The following is a 24,809-nucleotide window of genomic DNA, read 5'->3' on the forward strand; positions in this document are numbered from 1 at the left end:
GGACTCTTGTTCCTTTCTGGCCGTTCCCTGGGTGTTTCAGTATGATCCAGTCACATCTGCCCATTGTGGTCCATTGTGGCCCGCCGCTGCGAGCGCCAAGATCTCCCTCGACCTGTCGCATGTCGCATGTTACAATACTGAGGATGACAGCACTAGCAGTGCCGCTCGAACGGGTCGTTCCCTACCCCTGATTCGATCTGATGATCCCCCATCTAGGATTTGCCGACCTGAGTCGGCCCTGGGTTTCCCTTGGAATATGGCCTCTCATCGGTACGGATGGACATTCCTCAGATCGGAGGAGTTTGAGAGCAGCGCCAAAACCCCTCCTCCTGCGACACAGTTCAGAGTATGATCAATTCCATGACGATATGATACTTACGAAGTTACGATTCGTACAAACGCCAGTCGGCCCAGCCTTGCTTGATTCTACTTATTCCGCCGCGCTGGTCCCGGCGCCGTACGTACTTGGCTGTCTCATTACTCCCCACCCTTCAGGAAGAGTGGACGCAGGGAAAAAAATAGACTGTCATTTTCTTCTTCCCCTTGTAAGAGCTTGTCTCTGCTTTCTTCTTTTTTCTCTTCCTACCGCGACATTCCCATTGTCCTGTGTCTTTCATTTTTTGTCGCACTTTCTTTCATTGACAATAGTCATTCAAGTGGTGGGCTAGAACCAACCACTTTTTTTGTCTATCCTTTTTCTACAAGCAGTGACTGGGTCACTAGCATTCTTTTCGTTGCCCGCCAACAAGAAAAGCCTCTGGAGAATATTGAGGCCGAGCTAACATTCTTTGGCTTGTTGCTGAGCGAAATTTTTTAACTTGGAAAGCCGTATTCCAGTCGATGCCCGTTCTTGCGAGTTATTCACTCCGACCGACCAGTTCAGCCTAGGAGACCTTCTCCGATACCAGCAACCATCAACACGTCTTCCGACAGCATTTGCGCTCACCATCAATTGCCGAACAACCTGGTGTTGTTCAAGCCTGGATCATATTTCCAACAATTTCCAACTCAATCCTTCCATTCCTTTTTGGGACCTGGTAGCACATCCTTCGTGCACCACCTGTTCGTCCCCACGCAAGCTGGTCTTGCAAACCAAAAAAGCAAAATATAGAACCTACCGCTAGGCTTTGAACCGGATCTATCTGCGATACGACATTATGTTCCGCCTTCTTCTCGCTCTATCCCTCGCGGGGTTGAGCAGTGCAGCCGAAATTGAAAAACGAGGTGGTAAACCAAAGTCCGCCTTAGATTTGTGGTATGAAGCAGTGAATGATGATCTGGCTCGGTACTGTATCCTCGCCCTTGGCTGTGCGGCTGCGGCCATGCTGGTATGGACCCTCGTCTTCCGATTCTCCGGCCATCTGCGACGATTGTCAAGCTTTACCGATGACAAACAGCGATATTTCGTACCTGCTCATGGTACCTTCTCCTGGTTCAAGGAGCACTTGATTTATGCCCCGTTATTCGGCGTCCGTCACAACCGCGAGTTCCAACTTTCCACCGCCATCAACATGGGCACGCTTCCCAGCCGATTCCACGGTATTCTAGTCTTCGGAGTGGTTGCCATGAACGTCATCCTCTGTGTGGTGACTACGCCTTACGCATCAGATGAAGATACTCTGTCGGGTATCATTCGCAACCGGACAGGTACAATGGCCACCGTTAACTTGATTCCCCTTGTTCTTATGGCTGGCCGTAACAACCCTCTTATCGAGATGCTGCATGTCCCCTTCGATACCTGGAACTTGCTCCATCGGTGGCTGGGCCGTATCGTTGTGCTTGAGGGTGTTGCGCATACACTTGCATGGATGATTCCTAAGGCCCAAGAAGGTAAATACCAAATACCTCTTACATGATGAGCCCAATACTAATATTGTTATAGCGGGCTGGGACGTCGTTGGGATTTCTCTGTCGTCTAGCAGCTTTCTGTACACTGGCATGGGGGTATGTCTTAGTCTATTTATTCCTTTTATGCGTACATCGCTAACCTATTCGAACTTTAGACAACTGCTGCCTTCGTGGCCCTCCTGTTGCACTCTCCGTCGCCGATTCGCCATGCATTCTACGAAACCTTCGTCCACCTGCATTTCATATTCGCAGCAGCTTCTTTCGGTCTCCTCTGGGTGCATTTGCATGGATTGACTGCTAAGGCGTATCTCATTGCCGCTATCGTCCTGTGGGCTCTCGAGGTAAGTTTCGCCGATGCTATTCTACTAAATGGTCAAAAGGCTCACTTTCCCTCACTAGCGCGCGGTTCGATTCTTCATCATTTTCTACCGTAACTTCGGTCGCGAGTCTACCACCGCCATTGTCGAGGCGATGCCGGGAGATGCAATGCGTATTACTCTGCGTATGGCCCGCCCATGGACCTTCCGCCCTGGTCAACACATCTACCTGTACATCCCAGCTGTTGGCTGGTGGACTTCCCACCCCTTTTCCGTTGGCTGGAGTGAGACTGAAGACTCAATGTCTGACGAGAAATCACTGCCCATGTCGAAGCAAGATTTGGTCGGCGCGCCTCAAAAAGAGACCATCTCTCTGTTGGTCCGTCGCCGTACCGGTATGACCGACAAGCTGTTCCAGCGCGCCTCCAACGCCATTGGCAACCGTGTCACCCTGCGCGCCTTTGCCGAAGGTCCTTACGGCAATATCCACACCATGGACTCCTATGGCACAGTAATGCTCTTTGCCGGTGGTGTCGGTATCACCCATCACGTCCCTTTCGTTCGCCATCTCGTTGCTGGTTTCGCCGAGGGTACTGTCGCTTGCCGTCGTTTGACACTTGTCTGGATCATCCAATCGCCTGAACACCTAGAGTGGATCCGGCCTTGGATGACCAGCATTCTGGCCATGGACCGTCGCCGCGAAGTTCTCCGCATCATGCTCTTCGTTACCCGCCCACGTAACACCAAGGAAATCCAGAGCCCGTCGGCGACTGTGCAGATGTTCCCTGGCCGTCCTAACATCGACACTCTGGTCGGTATGGAAGTGGAGAACCAGGTTGGCTCGATGGGTGTCCTGGTCTGTGGTAACGGAGGACTGAGCGATGATGTCCGCAAGGTTTGCCGCAGAAGACAAAAGCGGACGAATGTTGACTACGTCGAGGAAAGCTTCTCCTGGTAGTCTATTCAGACTCCTCTTTATGTCTTGCGTTGATGAGCAGCATGTTATGGATTGTTTCGTCAGGTGGATGCTGTTGGAGAGCTCTCATGTCTTGGTCGCTTTTCTTTTCTTTGCTTCATTAAGCCCCTCTTTCTTTCGATTCTTCTTTTTTGGGTGCGGTACATCCTCCGTGTTCTCTCGGGGGTATACTTTATCCTTTTGATCTATCAGCCCTGAACCTGGCTTTTCTTTGTATATTTCGTGGTTGTTCCGGTTTTGCCTGTCATCTTTGATGTATCGCGGGCTTCGGAGAGCTGTACATATCTTTCTTTTTTGCGAATGCAAGATATGAGGTGCTTTCTTCTAGGTTCATATATTATTTTCCAACTCATCGTACTCTAGGCGCCTCTCAGGATTGAGCAAGAGGTTTCTCAGTTGAAGGCGGATCTAAGGCCACGCATAGCCTTGGAAACAGGTACCCTGACTATTTTGAATGCCATCAGGGCAGGCTCTCGTATGATCTCCTCCAGTTCCACAAAGGTTTGTCTGATTCGATGGATCGGGATGGACTGAACGGGATTTCGAACACAGCGAAAGTAACTTTCAAGATGAAGAGGGGGTTTATACTCCACATGAGGCACGAAGAGTTTCCTTCTAAGCTTGGGATCTTCCAATCCAAGCCCACTCCTGTGGTACTCGCATCGGTATAAGCGGCCCTGCGGCTTAGCGATAAATCCGTTCAACGTTGGCTTCGGAAATCGCCCCACTCGCTTCGGCTTAGCATCGAAGTCCGGCTCACCCTTTGATAGTCAACGACCCGCAAGGTTTACCCTATCTGCCAGATTTCGACATGCAGCACGGTTTTTTAAGCACCAGTTGCATAATTCCGCTATGGATTCAACTTCCGATCTTGTTGTCAGATGTCCGGCTTCCAAGAGAGTGTGTGTGTGTGTGGCGTTTCACGTAGTTAACCCCGGACCACCCCCCCCTCGGGAATAACAGCATCCCCACCAATTAATCCGTTATATTCTCACAGGGACAAGAGTATAAGAAGACCCACACTGCCTTGTCTGATTCTTGCATTAACATTTCCAAATAAAATTCAGTCAATACAGTATCTCTAATTTTCAAACAGCTATCGAGAATTTCAGCTCTCATAATGTCTCTATCTGGGAAAGTGATTTTGATTACCGGTTCCTCTAGGGGAATTGGCAAAGCAGCCGCCCTCCGTGTTGCCAGCGAAGGCGCCAGCCTGGTGATCAACTACCTTTCTGATGCAGCTGCAGCCAACGCACTAGTCGAAGAGATCGGATCGGATCGTGCTTTGGCTGTACAAGCCGATGTCTCTAAGATTCCCGACTTGGATCATCTTGTCGATGCGGCGGTCGCAAGGTTTGGACGAATTGATGTCCTGATCCCCAATGCTGGAATACTTCCGATGAAAGACCTAGAGAACACCAGTGAGGTGGACTTTGACAATACCTATAATCTCATGGTAAAAGGGCCGTACTTCCTTGCCCAGGTTAGTAAAGAACATTGGCTTCCTCACCTCCATGTCGATCTGCAAAATTTTCTTCGACTATACCTCCTTCCAATAGCGAATGGTTGCTAATAATACTGGTCTGTGTATAGAAAGCCGCAAAGCACATGCCATCTGGAGGACGAATCATTTTTGTCTCGACTGGAGTCACCAATCTGTCGAATATCGCACCCGCATATCTTCTATATGCCTCTGCAAAGGGAGCAATCGAGCAAATGGCACGTGTGATGGCCAAGGACTTGGCTCGAAAGGGTATTTTGGTGAATGCCGTTGCTCCTGGGCCAACAACCACGGAGCTCTTTCTTACTGGGAAACCCGTTCAAATAATCAGAGCTGTGGCTTCAAATAGTCCTTTCAACCGGATTGGAGAGCCCGAAGAGATTGCTGGGGTAATGGCTTTTCTTTGTGGCAAGGATAGCAGTTGGATGTCTGGTCAAATATTGAGAGTGAATGGAGCCATGACATGATGGAGTCATTTAGAATAGTATCAAAAATAAGAACCGATAATAATGAGTCTGATATCATACTCAACACATTTATGTTTCGCTTTGCTGAAGTAAGTCTGATTTTCAGGGGATATAGTAAACCATTTAGGTATAAATAAATTCAAAACTAACTCATCTAAATCAAAGAATATAGTGGCAGTAAGATACGAAACTGACTATTGGCCGTATCTACCACGATGTATCCATCAAGTCCAGGGGAGGAGCATTACGAGTGGCTCTGCGAGGCTCTCGTAAGTGCAGTTGCTGAACGACTGATTTAATTGCTCCCATTCCTGGCTCGTGGTCTTGCTGGAAACCCACAAGCCATGCTTGATATTCAGGGGTATCGAACAAAGTCCGGTGAGGCCCGGGCCGGCCGTCAGCTGTAGTCTCAATAACCCGAATGCTCTCATCCAACACACATCGAATCACCCGGCGGGCGAACTCCATCATATTTTTGATACCCTGAGCTCTTTCTTTCAGGATCCGATGCTTCGTCTGTGGCGACCGAGCTATCCGAGCCGCGCTCTCATTCAACCTTCTCCGGCGGTCCTCTTGCGCAGAATCGCAGATTGCCAAAAGAATCCAACAAGGCATCTCGTGATCCTTTTTACTAAGTGTTATGTTATTGCTTGCTGCTTGCACCCACCGACGAAGCATGCACAATCCATGCTCATTGAGCTGATATGCGGCCGCATGGCCGATGAGAACTATATAATCATCATCATCATCAAATACGGTGCACTCTTGCATTGGATTCACACGATATTCCCCGGGCGCGCTAAGACAATGGGCAACATAGGTGTTGTCCCGAGCTATGGCATGATACCAGGGTGGAGCAAGGATTTTTTTAATACCGGGAAGAACTTCATCATCCATTAAACGTGATATCTCCGTATGAACATGTATTGCATTCGTATGGAGATGGAACACAATCGCATGGGCGGCGATATCAAATTTCCTTTTAATCAAATGGGTCCACATGTTGCGAACTACATCACGAGTGGGATTCGTGACGTAGGCTTCATAGGCATTAATTCCTAAATCCAGGAGTCTGCCGCAGAAGGCCATATCGGCCCAGACTGCTACATCGCAGGATTCTGCTGCCTCCCAGAGTCTTTTCCAGTCCGACGGTATCTCCAACGGTTGCGTCAAAGTGAGTCTGACTCGTCTCTCCCACTCTCGAGCTGCTGCCTCATACTTTATTATGAGTGGGAGAATACCGGGTGTTCGCGGCGTTTGATCAGGATGCCCAGCAAAGACCGCACAACTGCCCACTAGATGGTCCCAGGGCAGACGTTGTACCATATAATGTAATAGACCAGGGTTGTTTCCCCAATACTCTCTTGTAGCGAGCCAGACGTAGGACAGTCCCATATTATCAAACCCGTGTAGGTTAATCAATTTTTTTCGATAGAGAAAGTGCAAGCATCCACGGCAGCCGGCTTCCAATACCTGCTGAAGGGTATCGCACGGAGGATCAGCGTCAAAATCATCGTATTCGAGGTCAACGCGCTGGGTGACTGGAGGAACGCGCTGACCGTTCGCGCGCTGACGTTTTGCGTTGTTGAACTCCCCTATAAGCGTCTCGTGTGATTTCTCGAAGACGGAGAACGTTGTCATTCCATTCATTATTAGCATCATCTAAGGCCGCAAGCGCTACCATATTGTCGAACCCAAGCGTCTGGGAGAGTGTGAGCGCTTTCTGTCTCAAATGATTATATCTTTGAAGCGACAACCATCCCTCTCTTAGACTCGCAGCCATCTGGCCCCTCAAATTTACTATTCGGGCGGCATCCATCGCATTATCATAACTGTGACTATGGTTGATCAGCCAACGCTCTCTTATCCACCTGTCTTCGAAAGTTCCCCATAACCCCCGATAGGCCGCCCCTATTCTTGGTCCTAAGGAGTCGTTAAACATGATATCGTTCAGAGCATGCAGACCAGAATGGCTTCCCTCCTTCAACAAAACCAGCAGAAGCTGGCGATGCAGATCCAAGGGGAAATTTTGCATAGGTGCCATGGCCATTGTATCGTGTGGTACGAACCGGAAAGCAGAGGATGAAAAGCAAAATCGTTTGAGTTATAAGTGGCTACCAAGGTAATTCTTTAGGCGATTCCTCTGCCAGTGCGTTTTCCGATAGGGATATTCAAGTTGGTATATATTCATCATCAAAAAGGGATCCCTCGGGCCTTCAAATATTCTTGGGCAGGTTCATTTGGGCTCTCCGTGTGACCCTTCTGATCCTTTGTTGGCTATTTATTTTTCTTTCATCTTGAGAATGGCACCAGTGAGATCAATGAAGACCTGCTAGTTTCACCACAGGCACCGAGTAGACACAAAGAAGATTCGTCCAAAAATATCGTCCTCGGACTGACTGGTTTTGGTTAGGGTGACGGCTTTATTGATCACCCTCCAAAGAGATGGGATGTCAGTCAAAATCCACGAAAGAATGGTTGAAGCATTATACCATATTTCTTTGACTGGCTATTTGGACAATATCATGCAAGACCAAGTTTTATCAGTACTAGTGCGAGGTGAGCCCATGGTTTGAAGAAAGTCGGCTTGAATGAAAGAAAATGGCTTCATACTACCCCGAAGTCGTTTGGCTCAGAACCTAGAGAATAAGTCTGATATCCTCGCGATCAGCGAATTGCTTGCCGAGCACCAAATTGCTTGGTTTTCTCTCGTCAGCGAGGTGTCTTTTATAGTGTTGTTCAGCCATGGGCGATGATAGATTAATGATATTTCAAGGTTTTCGTCTTGAAAGAGCTAGATAACGGCCATGCCATTTGGCACGATGACAACGGGTCCCACAAGGTTCAAATTCTTAGAGAGGGCCTACTTGCAAAGAGATCAATGATTCTCCACCTGGGCATTTACATAGTACCAACTGATGTTGGAATCAGTAAATGCTCGCTTCAGGGAACTGCCACCGGCTAACCATCACTAACTGATTCATTTGATTTTCGGGTAACCCGGTATTCCATGTATATTTGACCGACTTCATCTGGCATTTATGGATTTGGAATCATGTTAAACTCGGATGGAACATGGATTATTAAGATGGGAGTTGTACGCGGCGAGAAGCTTCGGCGGGATTATAAATCCATCCGAGGCGGGCGGGGGTGTATAACAGGGCGACTTCCCCCCCGCAGTACTTCTGATGGAAGATCAATCTTAGCATCATCTTTTCTCCTCCCTCCCAAAAACCCATTGTAATATTGCTCAGTGCCCAGTGCCCAAAATGACTCGTCCGGACATCACACTCTATACTGCCCAGACCCCCAATGGAATAAAAATCTCCATGGCCCTGGAGGAGCTGGGGTAAGTAATCCAAAGTCACCACAGTGTACAGCGGGCCTTGGCGGAGACTGACATGTTGGCGACAGCCTTCCTTACAAGGTTGAGAAGATCGACATGTCCAAGAATGTACAGAAAGAAGAGTACGCACCTATATACCCCGGCGTCCAAGCTTGTAAGCTAACCTGATGAATAGCTGGTTCTTGGAGATTAACCCGAATGGCCGCATCCCAGCCCTGACCGACACCTTCAGTGATGGCCAGAAGATCCGTCTCTTCGAATCCGGTAGCATTCTACAATATCTAGCTGAGCAGTACGACCCCGACCACAAGATCTCTTTCCCTAAGGGTAGCCGCGAAGACTACGAGATGAATAACTGGCTCTTTTTCCAAAACGCTGGTGTTGGTCCCATGCAAGGCCAGGCCAATCATTTCTCTCGCTACGCCCCCGAGCGCATTGAGTATGGTGTGAACCGGTATGTCAATGAGTCGCGCCGACTCTACGGGGTCCTCGACAAACACCTGGCCAAATCCAACTCTGGATATCTCGTTGGAGACCATGTCTCCATCGCCGATATTTCACACTGGGGTTGGATCGCCGCTGCCGGCTGGGCTGGCATCGATATCGAGGAGTTCCCGCATCTGAAGGCGTGGGAGGAGCGCATGGCACAGCGCCCAGGCACAGAGAAGGGACGCCACGTTCCTTCACCACACACGATCAAAGAGGTGTTGAAGGATAAGGCCGCTACCGACAAGGCTGCTGCAGAGTCGCGAGCATGGGTCCAGCAGGGCATGAAGGAGGATGCTAAGAACAACCTTTAGGCAGTACCCCTACCATATGGTAGACAGTAGCACGCAATAATAAGCATCCAATTCCAAAATTTAATAACCATGATTCACTCATAAAGCACTTCCATGCATACGATTATGTAGTGTACACGAAAGAAACAGAGGTCCAATGAGAATAAACTGAGAGATCTCCAAACGCGACCGCCAATCGAGATCTCACCGCCCGCCGGAACAATTATACACTCACGTGATTCGGTTGCCACTATTTTCACGGGCGAACAAGACACCTTCTTTGATCTCAAGCTTTGTTCACTAACCATCCTTTGACTTCGCCCTCAAACCGCTGCTATGGCCTGGCGCAATCAAGGAATCACCGGCTCCAACAATATTCCCTTGGGCCGACGTCGGTTCGCGGGTGATGAAGGAGAAGAAGATGATAGTCGCACCGCGACTCCTTCCTCCGTACCCGATGGCCCTAAGCGTGGTCGCAGCCCTGTCCGAGGTCAGTTCCCCTACACTAATGAAATCCCGGAATCCATTTCTCTCTGACCATTCTCTCTTATTATCAATAGCGGACCCCCCAGTCGACAGCGATGGCGTCAAGCGGCGCAAGAAGCGTAACCGCTGGGGTGACCAGCAGGAGAACAAGGCTGCTGGTCTCATGGGTCTTCCCACGATGATCATGGCCAACTTCACCAGCGAGCAGCTCGAGGCATACACTCTGCACCTGCGTATTGAGGAGATCAGCCAAAAGCTTCGGATCAACGATGTGGTCCCAGGCGACGGTGATCGGTATGTGCCTTTCCATTTTATCCTTCTTTGTGTTTTTGCCTCCTACTCACTCCTTCAACAGGTCTCCCTCGCCCCCGCCTCAATATGACAACTTCGGTCGCCGTGTAAACACCCGCGAGTACCGCTACCGCAAGCGTCTTGAGGATGAGCGTCACAAGCTGGTCGAGAAGGCCATGAAGACCATTCCTAACTATCACCCGCCCTCTGACTATAGACGACCCACCAAGACTCAAGAGAAGGTCTACGTGCCAGTGAATGACTATCCAGAGATTAACTTCAGTATGATAACTAACCCTCTAACTCCGAACTATCCCTCCATCGTGTCTGCCATGACTTCCTGCTCGACTCGAGTTGACGAGACATTTCCTCGGATGCCGTCGGCCCGTTTCTTGCTAACCCTTGGTGCTTGATGCTGCACATTGCTTGACGCGATTTCACAATTACCGGATTACTAACACTTAGCTCTTTGCTATCTTTTTTAAGTTGGCTTACTTATAGGACCTCGTGGAAACACTCTGAAGAAAATGGAGACCGAATCCGGTGCTAAAATTGCCATCCGTGGTAAAGGTTCCGTCAAGGAAGGAAAGGGTCGCTCTGATGCGGCTCACGGTAGCAACCAGGAGGAGGATCTTCACTGCTTGATCATGGCAGATACAGAAGAGAAGGTGAACAAAGCCAAGAAACTTGTCCACAACGTTATCGAGACTGTATGTCGCGTCCAATCCTTATTTTTTGGGATGTATAAGCTAACCATCTATCTGCAGGCTGCTTCCATCCCTGAAGGCCAAAACGAGCTCAAGCGCAACCAGCTTCGTGAGCTCGCCGCCCTTAACGGTACTCTCCGTGACGACGAGAACCAAGCTTGCCAGAACTGTAAGTATTCATTCCCCCATACTCGAGTATCACTTCTGACCACGATGAATAGGTGGTCAAATCGGACACCGCAAGTATGATTGCCCCGAGCAGCGAAACTTCACTACCAACATCATCTGCCGTGTCTGTGGTAACGCTGGCCATATGGCTCGTGACTGTCCCGACCGACAGAGAGGCAGCGATTGGCGCAACAATGGTGGCGTTGGCGGTCGTGGACCTCGTGCCGTTGGCACTGGTGACGCTGTGGATCGCGAAATGGAGGTGAGTTCTTTCGTCCGTTATAAATGTCTCCATAAAATACTAACGCATCTGCTAGCAACTTATGAACGAGCTGTCTGGAGGTGCTCCTGGTGAGTACCCGCCTCGCCGCATCGAGGCTGGTCCCGAGTCTGGATATCCTGATGATCGGGATGCGAAGCCCTGGCAGCAACGTGGCCCGCCGGCAAGCGATGTGGCCCCCTGGCAACAGAGAGGCCGCGAAACCCGCACTCGCGACGAATATGTTCCCCGCGACCAGGGCGCTGCTCCTCCCTGGGCTTCTCAGAGCCGTGGCAACGACTATGGCGGTTACGGTCAGCAAACTGGATATGCCGCTCCCGGGACTGCTCCTGGCGCTGCTCCTGGCGCCGCCCCCTGGCAACAACAGGCCCCTCCCGGTGGACAGCCGGGCTATGGATACGGTGCTTATGGAGGTGGCTATGCCTATCCTCCTGGCATGGCGGCTCCTCCCCCTCCCCCCCGGAATGCCCCCTATGTATAATGGTGCCGGAAGCCCTCCGCCGCCGCCTCCCCCAGGCGATCAACCTCCACCTCCACCCCCCAGCGATCAGCCCCCGCCCCCGCCTCCCCCAGCATAAACGAAATTGCGGTTACCCCAGAAAAGTCATCAGAAATGTGTTCGCTTTGTACTTGCTATCAGTAATACCGACGGGATGGCTTTAGCTCTTTTCCTTTTTTTTATGTGAAGTAATACAGTTTGGTTTAAGAGTGAATCTTGATATCAGTAATTATTATATTATGATCGTGAACCTGGCTAGAGTAAACTCCAAATGCCTTGGGCTTTGGTATGTTAATACACCTTTACTACTCGAATAACTAGAATTATTAGAACAATGCACTGTGCACAGTGCACACCTTTGTCAATCCATGAGAAGCCATGGGAGCTCCACCGCTGCCTCAGGCCCCACACTCTCCAGTCTTGGCTAGGGTCATCACAACTTGAACTCAGCAACTTTTTCTTTCCCCCGCAAATCGCTTACAGTTACTGCCTTGTTTTCTTTGGTTCCTAATCGCCATATCCTCCCAGTACCGGGAGCCGGCTAAGTTTTATTCTATCACCGCATCGATTCTACATTGCATCTGCAGGGACCGTCGTACGGCGACTGCTCCCTGCCTTCGGGACCGAACATGCACGCTGCCGCCGCACCCACTCAGCGTAAACCTTCTTCGCAGTCCCAACGTAAACCATCTGGTCAATCTGATAGATCCAGTCATGGGCACTCTCTAAGGCATTCAATTCCTTCTGCGAATTTAAGAGAATCTGCGCGCGAGGACTCGACGCGTCGGGCCTCTATGTCCACTTCCACCGCCTCGTCTCCCCCAAAATGGTGGCGGATTCGCCTCTTTCGTGGCATGATTCAGGATGTTAAGCGAAGAGCACCATACTATTGGAGTGATTGGACAGATGCATGGGACTATCGCATCGTACCTGCAACTGTTTATATGTATTTTGCTAAGTATGTCCTTCCCATTTTTGCATCCGGGCTTTTTTATCCTTTTCTTTGCAATGGAATGGGTGGATCTATCTTGAAGGGTTTCGGTTGAAATTGTGGCCATCTACTATATAAATTAATAGCAGTACAGCTGAATCCTTGGAACCTTCAAGTTGCTTACGTCTCTGCAGTATTCTACCCGCTCTGGCCTTCTCTTTGGATATGTTTGAAAAAACGAATCAAAGTTACGGAGTCAATGAAGTTTTGCTTGCATCCGTTCTTGGGGCAATTGTCTTCTCGCTGTTTGCCGCTCAGCCTTTGGTCATTGTCGGTGTCACTGGTGGGTTCTGACTTATGTTGGGCGATATTTCACTTGAGCTAAAATGCTAATAATTCAGGTCCTATAACCGTGTTCAATTACACGGTCTATGATATTATTTCCCCCAGAGGTACTCCATATCTACCGTTCATGTGCTGGATTGGCATGTAAGTCGTTAGATTATGTCCCGGCATCGTCTATTCACAACACTCATTAACATGCTCTCTAGCTGGTCTCTAATTATGCATTGGTTGTTGGCTATCACAAACTCCTGCAATGCTTTGACGTATGTCACTCGGTTCTCGTGTGATATCTTTGGATTCTATGTTGCTTGTATTTATCTTCAAAAGGGCATTCAAGTCTTAACAAGGCAATGGGGACAAGTTGGAGAGACTTCCGCTTACCTTGCAATTATGGTGGCTCTTCTTGTCCTGATGAGCGCATGGATCTGCGGGGAGTTGGGCAACAGCAACCTCTTTAAAAGATTTGTTCGCAAATTCCTAGAGGACTACGGAACTCCTTTGACGATTATCTTCTTCACTGGTTTCGTCCACATTGGTCAAATGCGGGATGTTGATGTTTCCACCCTTCCCACGAGCAAAGCATTCTTCCCTACCCTCGATCGTCCGTGGCTGGTGCACTTTTGGAATATCGATGTTGGCGACATCTTCTTGGCCATTCCCTTTGCACTTCTTCTGACGATTCTTTTCTATTTCGATCACAATGGTTGGTCTCTCTCCTAAAACATCCACTCTCATTTCCAAGAGTTGCTTGCTCACTTTATCTTCAGTCTCTTCTCTGATTGCGCAAGGCACCGAGTTTCCTCTGAGGAAACCTGCTGGTTTTCACTGGGATCTCTGGCTTCTCGGTCTTACAACCTTTATTGGCGGTCTTCTCGGAATTCCGTTCCCTAATGGACTCATCCCACAAGCCCCCTTCCACACTGCTGCGCTCTGCGTCACTCGACAGGTAGCGGATGAGGATGAAGCTAACAAGGGCAAGGCTATACGGGTCACTGACCATGTCGTGGAACAGAGAGTGAGCAATTTCGCCCAAGGCCTACTGACTCTCGGTACGATGACCGGTCCGCTCCTGATTGTCCTGCATTTGATTCCACAGGGTGTCATGGCAGGTCTGTTCTTTGTCATGGGTGTCCAAGCTTTACAAGGCAACGGCATTACCCAGAAACTTATTTTCCTTGCTCAAGACAAGGCCTTCACTCCCGCGTCTAATCCCCTGAAGCGAATCGAGCGCCGTGCTGCTATCTGGGCATTTGTTATCCTCGAATTGGTTGGATTTGGCGCTACCTTTGCCATCACCCAAACCATTGCAGCTATTGGTTTCCCTGTTATCATTCTCATTCTGGTCCCTGTGCGGACCTTCCTACTTCCACTTTGGTTTACTCGTGAGGAACTAGGCGCATTGGATGGACCTACTGCTAGCCCCTTCACCATGGAGAGTGTTGGTGGCACTTACGGGCTTGACGAGGATACTACCGAGGCAGTCGCAAGCGGAGCCCAAAATTCGACTAGTGGTGGAAATGATATTCTCGAAGGTCGACTTTCTTCCTCTTCAGAATCTGCCGTCGATGGTAATGATCTTGAGAGGGGCGAGGCATACGAGATGACATCTCGGTCTTCCGTTCGCAGAAGAAGCACCACTAGCCGCATCGGCTAGGGACCAGGGCTTGTGTCATTTAGCGTTTCCTGGCATCAAGTTAACTATCTGTCTAATACATAGTGACATGTAAATGTCTAAAATTCAATGCTCCTATATGAAGTTGACTTCACTTTGTCTATACATTCCCAACCCTAAATCCACGTGACTTAGTATACATCGGAGCCGTTTTGCCCACCCGGAAGGCGGTCACATCTCACCGCGTCAGAAATGTAACTTTTTCTGCCGCAAATTTTCCAAAAAGTAGCAAGCAACAATGGCGTCCCCCAAAGACGAGCTGAGGTCTGAGGACTCTTATGAGTCTGATCAATCTGAAACAAGCCAACACGATACTCAAGACCGTGCGCCAAAGCGCCGACGCCTCTCCGAATCCTCAGACGATGGATATGTTGCCCCAGCACCGCTCCCCACCCTCTCTCGCATCAAGAAGAAAGATGATACCAAGAAACCCGAAGTGACCGACGAGGAAGAACCCGTTTTGATCAAAGATGCTCTGGAAATTGGACTTCGGGCCGAGTCATCCACATTCGGTGCCTTGAACTTAGCTCCATGGCTTGTTGGCTCCTTGTCGACTATGGCTATTCGTCGCCCCACGGCTATTCAGAAGGCGTGTATCCCAGAGATCCTGAAGGGAAGAGACTGCATTGGTGGTAGCCGAACTGGTTCAGGAAAAACAATGGCATTTGCGGTTCCTATCTTACAGAAATGGGCCCAGGACCCATTCGGTATATTTGCGATCGTGTTGACGCCGACAAGGTAAGTTCCTTTTTCTTCAGAGAAAGAAGAGAAAAAAACATACTATAGTATCCGAAAGACGTCAGTTCCTAATTCAATTCTTCATCTACAGAGAACTTGCGCTGCAAATCTTTGAACAATTCAAAGCCATCTCGGCACCCCAGAGCATGAAGCCCATCCTTGTCACCGGCGGCACAGACATGCGACAGCAGGCAATCGACCTCGCACAACGGCCTCACGTCGTTATTGCGACACCCGGCCGACTGGCAGATCACATCAGGACGTCCGGCAAAGATACCGTGGCTGGACTGGGTCGGGTGAAAATGGTCGTTCTCGATGAGGCAGACCGGCTACTCGCCAGCGGACAGGGTAGCATGTTGCCAGATGTCGAGACCTGTCTTTCGGCGCTCCCTCCTTCAGCCGAACGACAAACTCTGCTATTCACGGCTACCCTGACTGCCGAAGTGCGCGCATTACAGTCACTGCCGCGCACCCCTAATAAGCCTCCCATCTTCGTGACCGAAGTCTCTACCGAAAACCAAGGCAACATTCCTCCCACCCTCAAGCAAACATACATCAAGGTCCCCATGACCCATCGTGAAGTCTTCTTGCATGTTCTGCTCTCTACAGAGGAGAATGTCTCGAAACCTGCCATCATCTTCTGCAATCACACTAAGACCGCCGATCTGATCGAGCGCACTTTGCGCCGACTTGGTCACCGCGCCACCTCTCTTCATAGTATTCTCCCCCAGTCTGAGCGCACCTCCAATCTTGGTCGATTCCGCGCTGGCGCTGCGCGAATCCTGGTCGCTACGGATGTCGCTTCTCGTGGTTTGGATATTCCATCCGTCAGCCTCGTCATCAACTTTGATGTACCTCGCAATCCCGATGACTACGTCCACCGTGTCGGTCGTACTGCCCGTGCGGGTCGGACCGGTGAGGCTGTTACGCTCGTGGGACAGCGTGATGTGGAACTCGTTTTGGCAATCGAGGCGCGCGTAGGCCGCCAGATGGAAGAGTTCGCCGAGGAGGGTGTCAGTATCGAGGGCCGTGTGACGAGGACCGGCGCATTGAAGGAGGTTGGAGCTGCCAAGCGCGAGGCTCTGGGTGAGATCGACGAAGGCCGTGATGTACTGGGACGGAAGCGCAATAAGCTCAAGAAGGTCCGGTGAAGGGTGTTTTAAATACTCTGTTCATATTTAAATTTCTATCTGATACCATATTCCGAATCTATGAGAACTTTTTTAGCGTTGTCATGTCATGGTCATCTGCAACCGATATTTCTATCTCAACTATCCATAATCATATCAGTAGTTTATTTAAGATCACTGTATCAAGGGTACTTCTCCTCCTATCCCCCCCTAAGACATATTCGAATTCATTGCCTTGTTTTCTGGGGCTTCTCATTTCAGACTGCCCCAACGGATTTGTTATCGGCTCCATTCCCTGCTCGGCGCTAGCCAGTCCAGCGAAACAGCCGGTATTATCAAGCCATATATCATTAGGAGTGGGAGACAGAGGGCCACTGGGACCAAGTCCTGCGGTTCTCAGCTCATCAAGCTCGAGGTAGTCGTCTTGAGTAGTATTCAAGAAAGACGTCGGGGACAGTCCGGTTGAAGAGGGATGCTGGGAGATGGCGAATGGATGAGCAGTTTGATTTTCTGTCCAGGTATATGGTTCTTTGGATGATTCTATCGCTAATTGTGCGCTGTAGAGTGTCTGCCCACCGTGACTTATAGTTGATGGGTCGTATGCGTCCATTGAAGGTGGAGATGTTCCCATCAGAACAGAATCTAGAGCCTCTTCGAGTGCAGGGTCAAAGAAAACGCTGGGAGACCTAAGCTCCGATGTTGGCGCAGTGAGTTCCATCGGACCTATCGTGCCATTCAGGTCGTTGCTCTCTGTGTTGGTTCCGATATTGTCGGATAAGCGTCGTGTTGGTTGATGTATGTTTGTGCCCTGGCTATCGCAATTCCAATGCCTTGAGTTGCATTCTGTTTCTTGTGTCAGGGAAGAAGAAACTATGATTTGTTCTGGCAACTACATATCACAAAGAAGTTAGCTGGGGCCGCCATGTTATCGTTGGTCTGGTTTCGCATACTCTTCCCTGTCGACAATGGCCACAAGCAGGGTTGCAGATCATGTTGTGACTTATAGCGTATATTGACATGATTAATTCGGGACTCTTGATGGTTAATGAATGTGCATGAAAATGGATATGCAAAATGGGTTATGGGTTCAGTAGTAGGAGAAGTGCTGCCTGCGGTGCACAGCCGGGTTTCGATTTGGCTTGAACCCCTAAGGCCGCTGAGCCCCTGTTGGGTCCAGCCTAGTTTTATTGATGGGTGCTCTTTAGACCGTATATGTCGATCCAATAGATTGAGTTCTAGACCTGCATAGCACTTTCTGATTTAATTGGCTAGATGAAGCATATTCATTGGGTTACGGAGTACGGAGTATGGAGTATCTCCATGTACGAATGACCTGGTAGGCAGTAATTTGGCCATTATTCAGTCCCTCTCCCCGAGACAATAGCACGAAAAGGCTTATCGATAGTTGACAGAGCAGATATGATGCTCCATGGCATGCTCTTCCGCATCGCGCTGGGTACATGGCACAACTAGTATTCCACACTGGCAATGAATATCCAGCCAGTGTCGCAATACAGTCCCTATTGAACGCAGTACATCTTTCGATTCCATTCCATTCGATTCAATATGGAGATATCTGACATATTTCACCGTCACAAGACCGCGGCCTGCAGGCCTCTATTGGCTATTAATTCAGGGGGCAGATCCATTTGGTCTCTGGGCTACTGCGCTGAATCAGGACCAAGACAATCGTCAGTACACAAGCTGGTTCATTTTGTTGGGTTTGATTTTGATTTTGGATGAGAGAGCCCTTTGTCAACAAATGCCATCCCTTTTCGTTATCCTGCACACCTGATCCTTTCCCAATGTGGCCAGATCTGGCGATCAGCCATATGCCAGGGTAACACAGCCATGCCATGATGTATTCATGCATTCCCATTTTCTCACTCCCAGCAGGCCCTGGTGACCACTTCCCTTCACTTACTTCTCCTTTAAACCATGTGTACATTAGTACTCACTAATTCTAGTACGTACTTTTATCCTTGCCGTGGAAAAGACTGCCCTGACACCATCTTCCACCGATGACGTATGACTTCGGTTGATTCCAGACATTCAAAAGTGTACAAATGGTATCATTGGTAGTAAGAGTAATAAGAATATTCTAGAGGACGCCGCATGCTCCCAAAATTAAACCACCTTCGCATCTCCATATGCCAGCCAGCAAGTATGTTCATCAAAGCACAGTTCGTTTATCGCAGTCAACACAAGCATCGAGTTCACTGATATCCGTAGAAAAACAGAATGCCTCGCAAAATGCAAAGAGTACCCGAAGAATGAAAAAGAAAGTGTTGTGTTGTCAGTGCACATCAGCCACGGCCATCAACCTGTCCGGTCCATGCGTCTGAACTGTCCTGACTGCCTGCCGTGCTCATGAGCTTGAGTAACCCATCCACCGCGTCCCCTCTTTGAGACGGTGATAGATCCTCGTGTTTTTCAGGTTTTTCTTCTGGCCTTGGTTCCTCGCTCACCTCACGGGTGCGGCTTTGGCGGACGACAGTAGCGGGTGGGCTGCTCAGTTGCATTGGAGATCCAAATGCGCGGGGTGGAGTGCGTTGGGATGGCTTCACGCAGGAAGAAGAGTCGGCGAATGCGGAGCGGTGTCTGGGGAGATCAGGGGTGCTTCGGAAAGGAGTGGAGGTCATGTCGGCCATGGTGCCAATGCGGGGAGTACGGAATTGAGAGGGCGTGGTGTTTTTGAAGGAGACGGAGGGGGATGAGAGAGCGGCGAGAGAGATCCGAGGGCACTTGCGGCTGTGTGCTTCCAGTTCGGATACTCGGCGATCGAATTGGTGAGTAGTAACATTGCGCATGGCGGTTTGTAAGGTGTTTCGGAGAAGCAGCGCTTTCTAAGATATAGTTAGGACCAATGCCATGACAACCCAAACGGTGGAACAGTTTCGACTGACCTCCTGAATAAACATTTTTCGCGCGTTTGAATCCTCGGGCATGGATCTTGTGTCGTTCTCCAGGCTCTGAGACGCGGTTGGGGGTATCTCTGTTTCCATCTGATCGTCGGATGTCTCGTCGCGTTCCGGTTGGGTTGAGGTGGGTGTCGAGACGCCAACATTGACATTGACATCCGTCGCGTTTGGTACTTGGGCAGGCTATTATAAAATATGTTTGTTAGTTAATTGACATTGAGGTATGTGCTAGAAGCAACTGATTGGACAACCAACCTCGTTAATGCTCTGTTTGATGGTGGATTGAGAACTTGATTCTTGCGAGCCCAGCGGGTCCTGCCCGCATCCAGTGTTGATTTCGACCTCATCCACCTGATCCCTAGTCCTTTTTTGGCCGGCAAATATGGGTGAGGGCAGGAGCTTTTTAGGTGAAACATTCGTGAACAGCGTTCGCTTGGTGGGCGTGCCAACGACCGAGAGCGACTGTTTGCTCTGGTGGGCCGGCGAGAGACACGCGTTGGTGTCTTTCTCGCCTAGAATGCGGCGGCCATCCTTAATCGGACTGAAAGGCATTGTTGTGGACTGCATCATGAGGCGTATGTGAAATCAATTGAGGTCGGGGGAGGTGTTGGGGTCGAGAGAGAGCGAAAGATACACGCCGTAGCGGGGGAAGTGGGCTCGGGACTGGGACCGGGAGCGGAATCGGGGCAATAGACGCGTGAGGGACACCAACAGGAAAGAGGAGGTAAATGAAAAGATCAATAGACACAATGAAAGTGGGAAGAGAAAGACGGGATTGAATGAATTGGAGAAGAACAAGGGTACTAACAAAAAACGGTCGCGTCAATCGCGTATAGACCCCCGATTACTAGCTTTGTATAGAAGCACGGACACGGTCACGGTCACGGCTCCACAGCGTGTGGTCGTGTTGAGCACGCGTCCACGGGTTGCGCGAGTTGCGGAGCTCCCGAGTCTGGGTCTGCTTGTTTTGGTGGAATTCTGCTTACTGGAAATAGGCCAAATGATAGTGACAACTGGTTGTAGACATTTTATGAACCGATATCTGGTAGTACTGTGCATACTACTACTGCTGGTAATAATAGGCAGCTTGATCATATTGCGTCTGTAGCTTAAGATCTTTTTCATGCCCAAAACTTTCAATATAGCCAATTGTGATTTTTTGTTTGCTAATTCCATCTACTACTACCTGTACTAGTACATACTTCATTCTTGAACATCCGTGTATTAAATGCCAGTCCATTCAAAGTTGGTGACAATCCTATCACGTGTCTCGCCAGGAATTCTCTAAGTCATGTGTCACGGTCTCAGACCTTTGGGGTTAGCAAGATAGACTATATTAATAGTAATATACGTAGGGATGCTACGTATGGAGAGGTAAACGAAAAAGAGAAGGTTGAATTTGTGGTGACAGTAGCAATTACTAATGATTCTTAAGATGGTACAGCATATAATATACAAGTAGAACCTTGGAAGGTGTAGTCAACTGATCATGTGACCTGTTCTCTCCTGGAATACTCAAGTTCACGCCAGTGGCTAGGTATAATCTAGGTGTTTTATTCTTGTTACAGATTTGGAGATTTATGGAATATATAATTGCCGTGTTCAAGTTGTCAGTACGACTAGTACTAGTAGTAAATATCACACAATACTACTGGATGGTACTGGAGTATCACAGTGCGGTGACCTCGGGAGTACCATTGATGGCATACAGAAATAAATATACTAGTACCTACATTATTCATGGATGGTTAATTGTAGTAGTAATATCATTACAACAACCTTTTCGATAATAAACCTTGGAAGTATTACAGTATTATACTACAACTACTACAGGTACTGCACTACTACTACTGAATAGATCCGCGGATGCACAGTCTCCGCATGACATCATCACATAACCCTCAACTTGAACAGCGAACCCGAATATACCTCGTACTTTGGTCCTTTGGTACTCACCAGGGCTGCATTTAACCTCTCCCCATCCAATCAGATACTTCAATATTACCTTTTACAACCCCTGTACTAGTAAGATCTGAAGGTGAAAACCTGGGGTCAACGTGAAGAAGAACTCGAACTCAGCTGAGCCCGACTTCTTCCCCGCATTTCACCCTGGGGCAGCCTGTTCGCATTCCGGCCCCTTTGGTTCAACTTGTTCTTGTCACATCTTTGGCTCCTGGTGACCCCGGCCAAAGATTTCTTGCATTCCCCTCATTCCTTTTCGAGCTGCACCACAATGCAGCTTCCTCTCGCAGTTCTGGCTGCGGCCGTCACACAGGCGGCCCTGACCACTGCCTCCTCCTTGACACCGCCAGTCCTTCCGTTAATCGTGCGTAACCCCTACCTGAGCACATGGCTAGGGAACGCCCGAGAGGCTCCATGGTCCAAATGGCCTATGTTCTATACCGGGGAGGAGATTGGTCTCTCCCTGATGGCCCACGTCCCGAGCCAGGGAGCCGTTTATCCCCTAGTCGGTAAACCGCAGGACTCCCTGCCGTCGGACCAAGTACAGTTCCCCGAATACCTGGGCAACAACTACGATGCCTCCACCACAAACTTCACCTATCGTATCGATACCGGCTCTTCTACTCCCCTAGACATTACCATCTCCTTCCTCTCGCCTATTACGCCAACCTCGACCTTGCGACAGTCGATCCCGGCCTCCTACGTCACGATCGATGTACATGGAGAGACCGATGTCAATGTGTATATGGATATCGATGCCCGCTGGGTCACTGGGGATCACGGAACTAAAATAAACTGGGCGTGGGATACTATCAATGTCCAAGACAAGACAAGCAAGAATCCAGCCCTCCAACGCTGGCAGATTCGTAGAGAACAAGAGCTTCACCTGTCGGAAATCCGCGACCGTGCCGAATGGGGTACCCTCCATTTCACTGGCCCGGCTGTAAGTAATGCAGTATCCAGTATCTCACACCCTGTCCCTCTGACATGAAACTAGAATTCTCGATACCAATCCGGAGAGGCAGCCAAGGTCCGTCGAAGCTTCGCAAAGACCGGCTCCCTGACGAACGAGAACGATGATGATTTCCGTTCCATCGATGATCGATCTCCTGTCTTTTCATTTTCTCAATCATTCAGCTTGGGCCACTCCGCGAAGAAGAGCTCGGAAAGTGTCACATTTACCCTTGCTCTGATTCAAATCCCCGTTGTGCAATATGCAGCTGCCCGCGGCCTGACAATGATGCGCCCTCTGTGGGAGTCTTGGTTCCCCACCACTGAGGAGCTGCTGACTTTCCACTACAATGATCATGCCGTGGCTGCGTCCCTGGCATCTAACTACTCGATTCAAGTGGCCAAGGATGCCTACCTCTCCGGTGCTGATGACTACGTTGATATCGTCGCTCTCTCGGCACGCCAGGTTATGGGCGCCACCACTTTCTCAGGAACTCCAGACGACCCCATCCTGTTCTTGAAGGAGATTTCCTCGAATGGAAACTTCCAAACCATCGATGTCATCTTCCCGGCGTTCCCATTCTTCTTGTATACCAACCCACGTTGGTTGGCGTATCTTCTGGAGCCTCTTATCGAGCATATGCTTAGTGGACAATACCCCAACACCTATGCCATGCACGATCTGGGGACCCACTTCCCCAATGCCACCGGCCACCCTGACGGAAACGATGAGTATATGCCGGTGGAAGAATGCGGAAACATCTTGATCATGGGCTTGGCAATTGCCAATTCGCTCCAGTACGAGGATTCATCTACTGCCTCCTCTTTCTGGTCTGCGCAAGGCTCGCCACCTTGGACCGCCTCAAGCGATTCGGATTCGCTCTTCCCTCTCAGTGATCTTCAGACATTCTCTGGAATCGCGCACCAAGACGGCAAATGGGGCGGCGGTATCGAGGGCGAGCACCTCGCCAAGAAGTGGGTGCAGCGAAGCTACACCCTCTGGAAGCAGTGGACTGGTTATCTTGTGGAGTTCTCCCTTGAGCCCGCTAACCAACGTGAGTGATATGACGATGCCCTCTCCCGATCGATTTAAAACTAACCTCGCTATAGTGTCTACCGACGATTTTGCTGGCTGGCTTGCTCTGCAGACAAATCTTGCCTTGAAGGGTATCGTGGGCATCAACGCGATGAGCAAGCTCGCCGAGCTGACCGGACACGACTCCGACGCCAAGTACTTCAAGGTAGGAAAAAACATCACTTTCAACCACACGCTCAGTCCTCTAACTTCGAATACACAGGGTATTGCCGACAAGTATGTTGCCAAGTGGGAAGAGTATGGCATGTCTCGAGACAAGTCACACGCCAAACTCGCCTACGACTGGTACGGTTCCTGGACAACGATCTACAACCTCTATGCGGACGCCCAGCTCTGCTTCCACCTGGAAGGAACGAACCTTTCCTCCAATGAATCCGCAGGTTTCGTCCCACGACACATCTACCAGAAGCAGTCCATCTGGTACCACTACGTCCGCCAGAAGTACGGACTTCCACTCGACAGCCGACACTTGTATACCAAGACAGACTGGGAGTTCTTCTCTATGGCGGTTGCCTCGAAGCCCGTTCGTTCGGAGATTCTAGAATCCGTTGCACGATGGGTCAATGAGACTGTCACGGACCGGCCGTTCACCGATCTCCACAAGACCGAGGGCGATGGAAACTTCCCCGGTCCGAATTTCTTCGCTCGTCCTGTCATCGGTGGTCATTTCGCTTTCTTGGCGCTGGAACGCGCTTGTGGTGGGCAGGCCATGCAGGGTCTGTCATTCCTGGATGAGATTGACGAGCAGACGTTCAAGGAGTGGTCTGCTAGTGCTGAAGCTGCGGCTAAGGAGTCGCAGCTGTGGAGACACGGCTCTGGAGAGCTGTAAATGGCGGCGGCTTGAGTGGTAGTCCCTCGTTTGAAGTAGATTCCGGGCTGGGTTGTAGATAGATCTGCACGTCACTTCCTTGGTGCTACTCATACGTAAATAGCTGATTATATACTACTATCTTGGCCAATTGGGCTGACCTTGGGTGAAGTTTGGTGTCTGTCACCAGGCTCATAGATGCTATCAAATGAGGTTGACCCTGGATTTCTCACTTCCATATCTATCATTATTCCTTCAAGATAATGACCACCAGTTTTTGTTTGTTCCATGTATGCTTTTTGATAGCTGTAGCACTCACTGGCAGTGTTCCCTAATGGGAGTATTAAGGACAGAGCCTCACACAGGCTTGGTCAGTCCACACCGCTACAAGGATCTAGTTCTTTGATAGCCTCAGCTAGCCTTGCATCCTACACATATTTCATGATCATTCTCTGTCAGTACTTCCTCTTGCCTATCTCAATTGTGGAAGTAGTACCAACTACACAAAGTATCCTTGAAAGCGGATCAGATATCCTGGACTGACATGACACCTGGGTAGCAAGCTCACCTGTTGCTAGCCCTACTGGTAC

The 24,809-nt window shown here is 49.7% G+C and overlaps 9 protein-coding genes across 9 annotated transcripts; 7 read left to right on the forward strand and 2 right to left on the reverse strand.

Moving 5' to 3' along the window:
* Positions 1-1,157: 1,157 nt before the first annotated feature.
* N7481_004110 (ferric reductase family protein) lies at positions 1,158-3,123 on the forward strand (the record flags this gene model as incomplete). The annotated part of the gene is made up of 4 exons (XM_057263329.1): positions 1,158-1,830; positions 1,883-1,944; positions 2,004-2,189; positions 2,248-3,123. The coding sequence occupies 4 exons, from the start codon at positions 1,158-1,160 to the stop codon at positions 3,121-3,123; spliced, it is 1,797 nt and encodes a 598-aa protein (XP_057124990.1).
* A 1,138-nt stretch (positions 3,124-4,261) lies between these two features.
* On the forward strand, positions 4,262-5,109 carry N7481_004111 (putative oxidoreductase, short-chain dehydrogenase/reductase family; the record flags this gene model as incomplete). Its single annotated transcript, XM_057263330.1, has 2 exons — positions 4,262-4,624; positions 4,735-5,109. The coding sequence occupies 2 exons, from the start codon at positions 4,262-4,264 to the stop codon at positions 5,107-5,109; spliced, it is 738 nt and encodes a 245-aa protein (XP_057124991.1).
* Positions 5,110-5,316: 207 nt separating this feature from the next.
* Positions 5,317-6,759, reverse strand: N7481_004112 (uncharacterized protein; the record flags this gene model as incomplete). The annotated part of the gene is made up of 1 exon (XM_057263331.1): positions 5,317-6,759. One exon carries the CDS (start codon positions 6,757-6,759, stop codon positions 5,317-5,319), a length of 1,443 nt encoding a protein of 480 aa, XP_057124992.1.
* Positions 6,760-8,378: 1,619 nt separating this feature from the next.
* On the forward strand, positions 8,379-9,255 carry N7481_004113 (glutathione S-transferase family protein; the record flags this gene model as incomplete). The annotated part of the gene is made up of 3 exons (XM_057263332.1): positions 8,379-8,458; positions 8,524-8,577; positions 8,631-9,255. 3 exons carry the CDS (start codon positions 8,379-8,381, stop codon positions 9,253-9,255), a joined length of 759 nt encoding a protein of 252 aa, XP_057124993.1.
* Positions 9,256-9,570: 315 nt separating this feature from the next.
* Positions 9,571-11,647, forward strand: bbp (putative zinc knuckle transcription factor/splicing factor MSL5/ZFM1; the record flags this gene model as incomplete). Its single annotated transcript, XM_057263333.1, has 7 exons — positions 9,571-9,724; positions 9,795-10,014; positions 10,076-10,293; positions 10,513-10,721; positions 10,779-10,887; positions 10,940-11,148; positions 11,204-11,647. The coding sequence occupies 7 exons, from the start codon at positions 9,571-9,573 to the stop codon at positions 11,645-11,647; spliced, it is 1,563 nt and encodes a 520-aa protein (XP_057124994.1).
* A 647-nt stretch (positions 11,648-12,294) lies between these two features.
* Positions 12,295-14,595, forward strand: N7481_004115 (anion exchange family protein; the record flags this gene model as incomplete). Its single annotated transcript, XM_057263334.1, has 5 exons — positions 12,295-12,623; positions 12,791-12,939; positions 12,998-13,085; positions 13,148-13,644; positions 13,709-14,595. The coding sequence occupies 5 exons, from the start codon at positions 12,295-12,297 to the stop codon at positions 14,593-14,595; spliced, it is 1,950 nt and encodes a 649-aa protein (XP_057124995.1).
* Positions 14,596-14,851: 256 nt separating this feature from the next.
* Positions 14,852-16,502, forward strand: dbp8 (ATP-dependent RNA helicase DBP8; the record flags this gene model as incomplete). Its single annotated transcript, XM_057263335.1, has 2 exons — positions 14,852-15,351; positions 15,443-16,502. 2 exons carry the CDS (start codon positions 14,852-14,854, stop codon positions 16,500-16,502), a joined length of 1,560 nt encoding a protein of 519 aa, XP_057124996.1.
* A 2,285-nt stretch (positions 16,503-18,787) lies between these two features.
* Positions 18,788-19,972, reverse strand: N7481_004117 (uncharacterized protein; the record flags this gene model as incomplete). Its single annotated transcript, XM_057263336.1, has 3 exons — positions 18,788-19,327; positions 19,388-19,585; positions 19,658-19,972. The coding sequence occupies 3 exons, from the start codon at positions 19,970-19,972 to the stop codon at positions 18,788-18,790; spliced, it is 1,053 nt and encodes a 350-aa protein (XP_057124997.1).
* A 1,663-nt stretch (positions 19,973-21,635) lies between these two features.
* Positions 21,636-24,240, forward strand: N7481_004118 (putative glutaminase; the record flags this gene model as incomplete). Its single annotated transcript, XM_057263337.1, has 4 exons — positions 21,636-22,307; positions 22,362-23,370; positions 23,426-23,556; positions 23,614-24,240. The coding sequence occupies 4 exons, from the start codon at positions 21,636-21,638 to the stop codon at positions 24,238-24,240; spliced, it is 2,439 nt and encodes an 812-aa protein (XP_057124998.1).
* Between the last annotated feature and the right edge of the window lie 569 nt (positions 24,241-24,809).

This window comes from Penicillium waksmanii, assembly GCF_028829765.1.
Source record: "Penicillium waksmanii strain IBT 27052 chromosome Unknown utg000004l:1.0-5674109.0:1.0-5678898.0, whole genome shotgun sequence".
Taxonomy (NCBI): Eukaryota; Fungi; Ascomycota; class Eurotiomycetes; order Eurotiales; family Aspergillaceae; genus Penicillium; species Penicillium waksmanii.